Raw genomic sequence first — 12,709 nt, forward strand, 5'->3', positions numbered from 1 at the left:
CACTTCTTATTGTCATTTCGACCATAACTGCTGGTACAGTACACAGTAAAAATGAGACGATGTTTTTTCAGGACCATGGTGCTACATGATACGACACATATCAGAATGGGAATGGGTCATGGAATTAAAATGGGAGATGGACTTTCCTTAGCCTTCGCAGAAAGTAGAGACACCGCTGGGCTTTCTTTGCTATGGAGCTGGTGTTGAGGGACCAGGTGAGATTCTCTGCCAGGTGAACACCAAGAAATTTGGTCCTTTTAACTCTCTCTACCGCGGAGCTGTCGATGTTCAGCAGAGAGTGGTCGCTCCATGCTCTCCTGAAGTCAACAACCATCTCTTTTGTTTTGCCCACATTCAGAGACAGGTTGTTGGCTCTGCACCAGTCTGTTAGCCGCTGCACCTCCTCTCTGTAAGCTGACTCTTCGTTCTTGCCCCCTTCTGCCATTTCTCCTGAGCTTTTCTCCTGCAGTTCCGATGTACGGACTTTAGGCTCTCAGTGCCACATTAAATGCTCCTTTTCTGCTAAATGCTCAGAAGCTAGAAATTTCCAAGAGTTTGTCAGGATATTGCCAAGATAGTTTTCAGAAAGATTCTAATTCTTTTCTTCAATTCGTCAGGTAAGGTCTCTGTGGAACCCTGTCACGGGAGAAGTGGTCTTTTATGTGAGGTGGTGTTCGGCACATGAATGCATTAGGTTTACTCAACAAAACCCAAGCACAATTGGGGCTGAAAGAGAATGCTGATATTGGTTTATAGACAATAGACAATAGGTGCAGAAGTAGACCATCCGGCCCTTCGAGCCTGCACCACCATTCTGAGATCATGGTTGATCATCTACTATCAATACCCAGTTCCTGCCTTGTCCCCATATCCCTTGATTCCCCTATCCATAAGATACCTATCTAGCTCCTTCTTGAAAGCATCCAGAGAATTGGCCTCCACTGCCTTCCGAGGCAGTGCATTCCAGACCCCCACAACTCTCTGGGAGAAGAGTTTACTTATCCTTCCAGTGGATCGGTGGTTCATTTTTTGGATATAGCATTGATGGCATCACTACAGTGTTGTGAGGTGTCTGCTGCAAATAATACATGTCTCAAACACAGGGGTTGCCACTATTACCTGATAGGCAATAATATTTATTCCAGTTTTGAAGTCTTGATCATTTACTCTGACATTTCTGGATTGAATCGGACCATTTTTTTCAAAACTTAAGGAAGTCCTGATCTCAATTAGTGCCATGCTAATACTCTCAGGCACTTATGAAATGCATCACTATCTACCCTCACTGAGGGGGCTCTTGAGATTAAGGAAATGGAACACAATAGACAATAGGTGCAGGAGTAGGTCATTCAGCCCTTCGAACCAGCACCGCCATTCACTGTGATCATGGCTGATCACCCACAATCAGTACCCCGTTCCTGCCTTCTCCTCATATCCCTTGACTCCACTATCTTTAAGAACTTTATCTAACTCTTTCTTGAAAGCATTCAGAGAATTGGCCTTCACCGCCTTCTGAGGCAGAGCATTCCATAGATCCACAACTCTCTGGGTGAAAAAGCTTTTCCTCAACTCTGTTCTAAATGGCCTAACGCTTATTCTTAAACTGGGGCCTCTGGCTCTGGACTCCCCCTACATCGGGAACATGTTTCCATTTTCCATGGTCAGAGGGTGGTGTTGAACAGCAGATTGGTAGATGTTAAATGCAAGGCTAATCATCCCATAAGTTTCTCTGTACGAGTTGACATTGACTAGGAGAGTCAGCCTCTAATTAGTTTGGACAGCTTGACCATGGAGACTGGCGTGTCCTGACCTTTGGAGTGGAAGTGACCGAGACTGTGCAGTTTCTACTTAGTTCTGTAGATTATTTCCAATCCTATGGGAAGATCAGAGAAGTGAGATGCAACGCTATGGTGACAAAGACAGCAAAAGCATCAAGATGTTTCAACCTGAGTGTGGCTTCATCTTGACAGTAGAGGAGGCCATGGATAGACATACCAGAATGGGAATGGGACATGGAATTAAAATGTGTGGCCACTGGGAGATCCTGCTTTCTCTGGCGGACAGAGCGTAGGTTTCAGATTTTCTGTTGCAGCTCGGCATTCATTTATGTGCAGAGCTCTTAATTTTCACTTGCGACACATTGGGAGCTTTTTGATCTCTGGGAATACCTTAAATTTGTGGTTAACTGATTTCAGAATTTCTTGATCATACCCACTAAATCCATCCTGGTTCTCTATGGGAGGGAGGCTAAGAACCTCTTCAAAGGGATTAATTGTCAAGGTCTTCAAAACTAGAATTAACTCCATCGGTAACCTGATAGTCTTTGTCTACTTGGGTAACCTGATAGTCTTTGTCTACTTGGAGTACTTGGTTTAAACATTGGATTAATACCACACAATCTGGAATTCACTTTGCTGGTGATAAAGAAACACATTTTTGTTCACTGTCCTGAATTAAACTCTAGTGAAGGACAATCACCTCATCTTATTAACTCTTCCTTGTCCAACTACTCAGGTACTTGCAAAAAAGTCTATTACCTGAAATAAAGTATTTTTGTAAGCCAACAGAAAGAACCATAGAAAAATAGCTATCATTTTTCTCACTACAGGCTCCAAAACACAGAATTGCAAAAGGCTGCAGAGGATTCCAGACTCATTCCTCTCATCATGGGTACAAGCCTCTCCATCAGAGGACATCTTCAATACCTGAAGGGGATGCCCATCATTAAGACCCTCTTCATCCGGACATGCCCTCTTCTCATCATTACCACCATAAAGGTGGTTCAGGAGCCAGGAGATACATACTCAGATTTAAGAATAACTTCCTTTCCTCCACCATTAGATTTCTGGACAGTTCATGAACCTATGAACATTGCCACATTATTCCCTTTTTGTTTGCAGTGTTGTAGTAATTTTTAGATTTTATTGCCTGCACTGTACCACAGCTGCAAAGCAAATTTCACGTCATGCAGGTGATAAAACTGACTGAATTGCAATTGAAGGATAATGAGGATGACGGGAGAGGGCTCAGGAGTTAATTCTCTGACCTCTTCCAAGTTAGAAAAGGTTTTTAAAGGGAAGAATTATTTATTAACAAATTCCACAAAAATCATGGTCAAGATCTTTTGGAATAAATTTACTAATGCCTTCAATTTAAGATGCAAAATTTGCAAACTGTAAATACTTTAAAAAAACATACATTAACCTAACTTAAGATATACGCTTACATAATCCAGGAGCTGTCTCATTCCGTAATCTTTGCTATTAAGTGGAATAAAAATATTCAACAGAAACAGGTTATCTTTACCTCTGTATCCTTGATCAGTTTCCCTGAGATCTATTAAAGTGATAGGCTGGAAACTTAAATCCCAAAGGCGAACACAACCATCACGACCTCCTGTAGCAAATCCCTCCTCACAGGCATTCATACTGAAGATTCCTGACTGAATGAATTTGTAAATATTGTTAGTTTGATACACATATGAAGTTAAAAAAACAACACTGTCTTTATTTACAGAATTTCAGAGAAGGTACTTCGACATTTTATTAATGAGCATTTACAAATACCACAATAAACAGCAACAGTCATATATTGCCACAGTTGGGGCATTAAACTTAGTAGTTTAATGGCAAGGCTTATTATTTAGCTGATTCGAACTATGCAAACACCACATAATTTTTTTCCCCCACATGAAACTGGAGAAAGAATGCAGAAACACAGGGACAGAGTAAATTTTTTATAAAAAGAACAATATTGTTGAATGTAGTCAGTGAAGCAATGTAGAGGAGTGTTCGCAGTAAGGCTTCAAACCGTATATGAGATCGAGGCCCCTAACCTGTAACCTACATCCTGCAGTTGACTTGGTCATTTCAATACTGTGAAGTTGCATGTCACACTTCATCAGTTTTTCAGGTTTAACTCTGACCAAATAAGACTTAAAGGCTTTAGAAATCCATGTAGCTAAAGTGTTGCAAGTTATTTGTTTACTTATTTAGAGATACAGCATGGAAAGGGCCTTTCCAGCCACATAGCCAGCAACCCCCAATTTAACACTAGCCTAATCACGGGACAATTTACAATGACCAGTCAATGCACTAACTGGTATGTCATTGGACTGTGGGAAGAAACCACAGTACCTGAGGTAAACCCACCTATTCCAAGGTGGTGGTGGTGGTGGGGGTTAAGATGTGCAAACCCATGGCAGAGGATGTTGGGATTGAACTCTGAACTCAGACGCCTTGAGGTGCAATAGCATCATGCAACGGTGGCCCCAAGTTCTGCAGTGTGAAAGAGATTACCCTTTTGGCCCCAAGTCACATTTCTCCCTCACTTCTCTTCCATCCCTCTCTTGGCACAATCTTTGCGACCCCTATGCCATTAGAGATTCAGCAACCCAGCACTGGGCCGCTACCTGCAACCATGATGTTTACTCCTCTAGAGCATTTCCTGTACCAGTCATTCAGGCTGATTGTCTAAGTAGCAACTTACTGGAAATAATTACATATGCCATTGAGTAAAACTCTGTGGGGCTTGAATAGACCCAGATCATCACTTCTGCAACCGTAGATCCTCTTTCACCTCCCACCGTTCCCCATTCATCTGCCCAGCTTGGGATTACTGTTTTTAAACATGTATAATCAAAAGCAATTCCATATTTTTTCTAAACTGAAAGCCCATTGGCATCTGTCACAGAGAGGAGAAAAAGCACATTTCATCATTTGACCCTTCATCAGAATATCGTCACATAAACAAAACTTTAAAGTGTTTTCAGATACTTTTAGACCCTTTTCTTATCTTTAGCTTTCATTACTGAGATTTTGTACATGAAAGCTGCATACATGGTGGAATAAATTTCAATGAAGTAAATGAAATGTTGTTGTTCATTTTCCAAGAGAAGCTACAAATATCAGTCACTCTCAGATATTGGATTTCCAGTTTCCAAGAGAAGCCACAAAATTAATTAAAAGTAGTCAACAAAAGCCTTGTTTTGGCACATTTCCATTTCAGAGCAGTACAGTTCCAAACATGCATACTTACTCCATGAGCGTTGTGGATAGTTCGCACAAGATTAATCCCTTTCCAGACATAAATGTCACCGTTTAATGCTCCTGAATAAGTAATCTCATCTCGTGCGCAGGCTAGGCACAAAATAGTCTGGAACTCTCCAGTTTTGCCAAATACACCCCGCTTTGCTGATAAGGTGTTCCCACATAAATTCCAAAACTGGGAAAGGAAAAGAAAAGGATTTATAACTTTCAATAACAAATGTACAGAAATTGCTATTTCCAGATTGTTTCTGTTGTAAGACCCAGTGCCAAGACATTTTAAATAAGGAGCATGTTTGATGGCACATTACAGAATTTGTGATGACAAATAAGTGAATGACATTTCAGCTTTGATCTTAATGTTTCAATATTCTAAAACCATTAAGTATTAAAAATCAGCCGAAAATTGTGCTTTTTTCTTCCTGTTTTGCTGTGGTCAGGTTTTCTTTAAATGAAACTTGGTGCTCGGCCAACTTGAAAGCAATGTGAAATGGGTATTCCATCTGCAGCACTAAATGACAACATTGTTCATTGAAGACAGGGATGTTCACATCACACAGGCAATAAAGTTGTCCATAAATCTCCAAATTTACTGCTGACTGCAAAATTGAGGTGATCGTTGCTAATATATGTTATGACCAAATATTTATTGATGCCCAACCTTGTTCTTGATTTTAAACAGTTGAAAATTGTATTGAGCCAGAGTCGTCTCCTGGATAAAAATCAGGAAACCAAAAATAATTTTCTAGATTTATGGATACATGTGATCTTTCTGACTTCTCAACAGGTGTCATCATAGCATACCTGCTAGGGAATGATTAATCTTCAAGTGGTAGTGTGAGAGAAATCAATAAAGGATAAAATAAAGGAAAATAGAATAGGAGAGCAAAGCAAAAAGGAATATATGAGCTGGCTAAAAAAGCTTTCATCGCAAAAAGAAACAAAACTAGTGAGGAAAAATATGGGTTCTTCACAGGCATAGATGGAGAGCAAGGAAATGTCAGGGGAGCTAAATAAATACTTCATGCCTTTCTTCAAAAAGACAAAAGAAAATCCAAGATACAGTGCAAACATGAAAGCAAGACAATGAGATAAGAAATAAAAAGAAATGAGTAAAGAAAATAATGAAGCTAATGACCCAGAAAACAAATCCCAAGGTTTCAAAGATCTCCATTCCAATTGGCAAAACTCTAGTTAGCATCTTTCAACATTTCACAGATTCCAGATGAATCTTGCAGATTGGAAAATAGCATTTGAGACTCAAATCTCTAAAGGAGAGAGAAAGTAAACAGGGAACTACTGATCTGATAGGGTGACATCACTGGATGGGAATAAACTGGAATCTGTAATAAAGGATATGATAAAGATTAAGTTAAGCTTTCAGTTTTCTGATGATCTAAAATAACATGGGAATTCAGATCATAATGAAATTACAAAGAAGCTTCAAGAGGATACAGACAACTTTGCAAATTTGTGGATGACACCAAAATTAGGGACATAGTGAACAGCGAGGAATGCTATCATGGCCTGCAGAGGGATCTGGATCAGCTGGAAAAAAATGGACAGAACACTGGCAGAAGGAATTTAATGCAGACGTGTGAGGCGTTGCACTTTGATAGGACCAACCAGGATAGGTCTTACACAGTGAAGGGCAGGGCACTGAGGACTGCTGTAGAACAAAAGGATATGGGAATACAGGTCCATAATACCCTGAAAGTGGCATCACAGGTAGAAAGGGGTGTAAAAAAAGGCTTTTGGCACATTGGTTTTCATAAGTCAAAATACCGAGTACAGGAGATGGGATGTTACGCCGAAGTTGTACAAGACATTGCTGAGGCCTACTTTGGAGTATTGTGCGTAGTTCTGGTCACCTACCTACAGGAAACATGAAAACAAGTTTGAAAGAGTGCAGTGAAACTTTACCAGGACGTTACTGAGTCTAGAGGACCCGAGTTGGAAGGAAAGATTGAATAGGGAGGACTTTATTCCTTGGAACGTAGAAGATTAAGAGGAGATTTGATAGAAGTATACAAAATAATGAGGGGCATAGGTCGGCTTATTCCACTGAGGTTGGGTGGGTCTACAACCAGAGGTTATGGGTTAAGGGTGAAAGGTGAAATGTTTAAGGGGAATATGAGGGGAAACCTCTTCACTCAGATGGTCGTGAGAGTGTGAAATGAGCTGCCAGCGTAAGTGGGGCACACAAACTCAGTTTCAAAGTTTAAGAGAAGTTTGGATAGATGTATGGATGGTAGAGGTACAAGTCAGCAATAATGATTTTTTAAAAATTAGTTACAGGTTGCTCATTGTTGACGTGGATAGAAACCTAACGAAGCTAACATGCAGGAGCAGCAGACAAACAGAAAGCAGTACGTTGGCCTTAACTGCTAGAGGATTAGAGTAAAAATGTCTTTCTTCAATCCCAAAGAGAGCTGGAAAGCACCACTGCATACAATCTTGCTTTCTTACCTAAAGGATGGATATTTGCTGTGCAGTAGAGATTCGCCATATTGATTCCTGGCAGTTGGCTACAGGAGAACAGGTTGAGGAGGCTAGGCTTCTATTCTTTAAACTTTGTAAGAATGAGTGGTGACCTCACTGCAACCAGGTATAGAAGCAGAGCAGATTTTTCTATTGGCCGAGTCATCCAGTACTATAGGTCTGAATCAAAACCAGGGGACATGCTATTTAGGAGTGCCTTAAGGAGTTAGTCCGTCACACAGAGCACGGTGAATCTTCAGAATTCTCTACCTCAAATGGCAGTTTTCATTCAAAACTGAGATTGATTGATTTTTGGATATCACAGTAATAATAGAGATAGGGCAGGAAAATTATGCTGAAGATGAATATCAGCTATTATTGTGTTGAACTGAAGAGGAGGCTTTAGGAGAAGAATAGTCTATTCCCAATTTCTTCAAAAACACCAACTTCAAAAGTAAATTTATCAGTATTATTATGAACAAAGACTAAATTTTGGAAAGGAAGTTTTTTTGGACAACGAACTCTACATAATGGCAGAAGCTTTATGTTCTGATACATACCTGCATGATTTATTCCTTTCATTTCTGTAGACACAGACTTGACATTTGCTTAAATAAACTTAACGGAATTTGCCAGAACTGAAGTAAAAGCATAGTACTGATCGAACTCAGCTGGTCAGTCAGCAGTCATGGAGGCATGGGTACTGTTGATATTTTGGATCAAGAAAACCACGTCAATCCTGAATGCTAACTATCCCTCTACTTCCACAGAGCCACTCATCCGCTGAGTTCCTCCAGCAGTTTGGTTTTGCTCCAGATTCCAGCATCAGCAGTCTGCAACTTCCCAATTAAAATAAGCTTCCTATGATGAAAAGAATCTACTTCTTTGTCGCTGCTTGATTTATCCAAGACAGGAAGACAAAGCTCTGTTAGCTCCTTTTCATAATTACTTTTTTACTCAATTTGGATTTCAGAACCAGATATATCTAGGTTTATAAAATATTAAAGTCCAAGGAAGTACAGTTTTAATTCCTATTACTCTGATCATAATTCTGTTTAAATCTTTGTTCAAGAGATTTGGATCTTATTAAAATTACTTAAAATAATTTGGTGCATTATTTAAGTACACTAATCACTCAGAATTAAGAATATAGCAGGCGGCTCAGGTTTCAGTGCATATGAATTAGCACGAGTTGGCATCTTAGCATCTTTAGCCTCTTTATCTAATCTAATTTGTAACCTTAGCTCTGCAACATTATCTATACACAGCAATTTTCACTTCTTGCTTATCAAGTATCTAAATGGTTTTACAGTAGGTAAATTCCCTTCAACTGGCTTTTGAGAAAAATCTCATGGTCCTGAGAGCAAAATAAAAATTATTAACTTCCCTTTTTAATAAACAAAGCTGTACTTTAAAACAGTTCTGGATTCTACCACAAAAGGAAATAATCTCTACATCTTCCTGCAATTTAAATGATTCATTCAGGTTTTTATTACTCTTCTACATTATAGAAGTCTGAACTGTCCATTTCCTTCTCATTCAACTATTAACTCTCCTCCACCCATCTAACATTCCAGGTATCAGACTGGTAGTAGGTCTCTGAATTACTTCCAGGAAAAACAATTTTCCTAAATGATGAAACCAATAGTAAAACAGCATTCCTAATGTGAACAACTCATAAATGAAGCTAAACCTCCTTACTTTCATATTCCATTCTCCTGGCTGTCAATGCTAAAATAATTATCAATTCTAATTATCTGTTGTACCTGTATACGAGCCTTTAGCAAATCATGCACTGGGGTACTTGGACTCGCCTACATTTCAGAGGTGTGTACTCTCTCACAATTTCAATAATAAGCTCCATATTCCTTTGAAAACAATCAATTTCACATTGGGCTGCACTCCATTTGCCAGAACTATGTCAGGAAAGCTGTTCATTAACCATAGTTCAGCATTTAACATAATCATTCCCACAGTCGATAACCTACAGATCCTGGGCCTCTGCAGCTCCCCCTGCAATTGGATCCTTGACTTCCTAAACAGAAGACCACAGTCTGTGCGGATTGGAGATAATATCTCCTCCTCACTGGCACACCTTGGGTGTGTGCTTAGCCCATTACTCTATTCCCTCTATACCCATGACTGTGTGGCTAGACATAGCTCAAATGCCATCTATGATACACCCATTGTTGGTAGAATCTCAGATGGAGATGAGAGGGTGTACAGAGGCGAGATAGACCAGCTGGTTGAGGCGCGTTGCAGAAACAATATCGCACTCAACGTCAGTAAGAAAAAAGAGCTGATTGTGGACTTCAGGAAGGGCAAGACAAGGGAACAAACACCAATCCTTGGAGGGATCAGAAGTGGAAAGAGTGAGCAATTTCAAGCTCCTGGGTGTCAAGATCTGAGGATCTAACCTGGTCCCAACATATCAATGCAGTTATAAAGGCAGCAAGACAGTGACAATACTTCTTTAGGAGTTTGAAGAGATTTGTTTTTTCACTTCTATAGATGTATGGTGAAGAGCATTCTGATAGGCTGCATCGCTGTCCACTAGGGGCGGGGGAGAAGCTACTGTACAGGACTAAAAGCTACAGAAAGTTGTAAAATTAGTCAGTTGAATAAAGCGATGAACAGGGAATACATCTGTTTTATAACCATTTACTCAAAAAGAATTTTGCCGTGGAATGTCCAGATAATTATTCTAGGCCAGAGGAAAGAAGAAACAGGAAAATGCACCAATTTCTTCATTTGTACCTTGATGTGTTTTACACCACAGCTGATCATTTTGTTTGGCTGGTGCAAATCCCAAGAAATATCAAATATCTGCAAGGAAAACAAGAAAAACAAAACCAAAATTATGAAGGAATTGTTCCACGCACAGGAAATAAATTACATCTACCAATGATTTGATCAAATAGTTTACTTTTTTTTAAAAAAAATGTTTCTCATCTTGTCCTCAACACCTGTAAAAATGAACATCTGAAGTAAGATTATCTACCTAAATGGTTAAGAGGCTAGAACTTACAAGCATCTCCATAATGAAGTAAATGCACATACTATGAAACCAACTAGCTAAGTTAATGACTCAGCTTACTCCAGCCATACCCCAACATCACACACTGCACAAACCCAGCTAGTATTCTCAGATCTCCGGGCTGAAAATCAACTGTGTGATGTAGGTTCTGACTCCGATCTCCATCACCAGTTCAAGTTGTAACCTTCCCTACCCCACCACCATCCAAACTTCGCCAGACTCTGGGCTTGTTCCATGACCACACCGCAGGTCTAACACAGTCTGTGGCTGCTGGCCATCTCCAACCTGATCATATGTGCAACATAGTTCTGATGCCACGAATGTCTGCATCCAGTCTACTGCACCAAAGGGTTTATTGTGGATAGCCACAGCAATTAAATAACCCCACTGCTCATCGAGTGCAAGAACATTTCTACTCACCTGGTCATCATTCTAACATTTTATCTGATGCCATATCTATTTGTTGTTCATGATATGTTCATCCAGACACCATTTTAAAATACATCTAGTCTCTTGTAATATTTCCATTGGAATCTCTTCCGTAATATCCAGAATGCACAACTAATATCAGGCAACATCTAGTATTGTGGCTTTAGAGCTCCAGGAACCAAGGTTTGAAGAAGAACTTGCACATTCCTTCCATGACCATGTGAGCTTCGTCCTCAATCGCCAAAGGCAGGCTAGTATGTCATTTGGCAACCCTTTACTCTAGGTAAATGGCAAAAAGAATCAAAGGAGAATTGAGGGGCATATATGGGAGAGATTAAGCTGCTGAAGTAAAAGGGATGCATAGAGATTAGGTATTGAACTAAATGAGTTGCTTCATGGATTTGATGGGCTTAAGAAAACTATGCATCAGAGCAGAGCAAAAGCTCTTCAGTCCATGATGCCAATTCAAACTCTTCCCATTGATCTGCACTTGGTCTTCCATTCTGTCTCTTCATGTACTTGTCTAAATGCCTCAAACTTTGCTATTATATATGATTTACTTCCTCTGGCAGCCAATGTTCCCTCTAATTTTTAGTCAGTGTGCGCAAAAATCTTATATTTTTGCAAATTTTTTTCCTATGACCGAAGTATGTGTGCACTGAATGCACACATGGCACAGTTTATGTAAGTTTACAAAATATTTGACATAAAACTGCACAGAATAACAACAAAATAGCATATATATTTAAGTCACTCAGTTAATTCGAACACATAATTTTTGCTTCCCTAGCTATCTGGAAGTTGAACATACTTTTCCATATGTTCATTAATGTGTTGAACTGAATGTAAAGAGTTATTCATTTTAACAGCTAACAACACACTGTTGATAAGAACTTTGACCTCCTCTGAGTTTGATCGTTTTAGTTCTCGCTCATCTGCACTCAGTCGTAACATGCATAGCACTCCTGTAACGGATAATGACGGGTTCTGTTGCCTGAGCTTTTGTACACCGTCCAAATGTGATTTACTTGCCAAATGACGCTGCAAAAAGTCAAGTTTCCAGATATCATCCCACTTCTTTCCACTAGCAACTTATTTTAGGTAAATAAACTTTTGTGCGCACATTAATTTCCTTTGTGCGCTGGTTGAAAAACGTGCATGCGAACACCTGCACAACTTAGAGGGAAAATAGCTGGCAGCACATTCCAGACACCTACAGCTCTCTTTTATTTATTTATTTACTTACTTATTTATTGAAGTTCATCATCAAACAAACATTTCCATAAGATGTATTTCAGGCATTGTACATATGTATCATATAATCATATATATCACAAATCTCCACAAAGTATTTATCTGAGGTATACACTTATAGAAAAGAGTGGAAAGAAAAAACAAGCAAAAGGAAAGAACTATGTACAAGTAGGGAGTGTTTTTTTTACAACTGATTCATTGATTTGTGAGAATAAAATCAGGCCTATGAGGCATTATGTAGTTGAACCATTTTCCCCCAGTATGAATCAAATTGTTCCAGCTTATAATTAACAGATGCTGTTATCTTCTTCATTTTGTAAATGTCCATTGTAATTTCCATCCATGTATTTAAAGTCGGGTTCTCCTGTGATAACCGTTTCCTAGTAGGTCTTTTTACCATCCACCAACAGTATATTCATTAAATATTTATCTCTTTTCAACCATCCTTGAGGTAGATATCCAA

The 12,709-nt window shown here is 39.3% G+C and overlaps 1 protein-coding gene across 8 annotated transcripts in view; it reads right to left on the reverse strand.

Moving 5' to 3' along the window:
* The window catches only part of LOC132387335 (echinoderm microtubule-associated protein-like 5), a 199,617-nt gene that overhangs the window by 144,231 nt on the left and 42,677 nt on the right, over positions 1–12,709 (reverse strand). For all 8 annotated transcript variants that reach the window (XM_059959693.1, XM_059959688.1, XM_059959719.1 and 5 more), the window contains exons 4-6: positions 10,284–10,352; positions 5,038–5,223; positions 3,307–3,442 (exon numbers count right to left, since the gene is read on the reverse strand). In XM_059959693.1, coding sequence (XP_059815676.1) covers positions 3,307–3,442; positions 5,038–5,223; positions 10,284–10,352 — 391 coding nt within the window. The remainder of the gene's footprint in view (positions 1–3,306; positions 3,443–5,037; positions 5,224–10,283; positions 10,353–12,709) is intronic.

Source organism: Hypanus sabinus, chromosome 2 (assembly GCF_030144855.1).
Source record: "Hypanus sabinus isolate sHypSab1 chromosome 2, sHypSab1.hap1, whole genome shotgun sequence".
Lineage (NCBI taxonomy): Eukaryota > Metazoa > Chordata > Chondrichthyes > Myliobatiformes > Dasyatidae > Hypanus > Hypanus sabinus.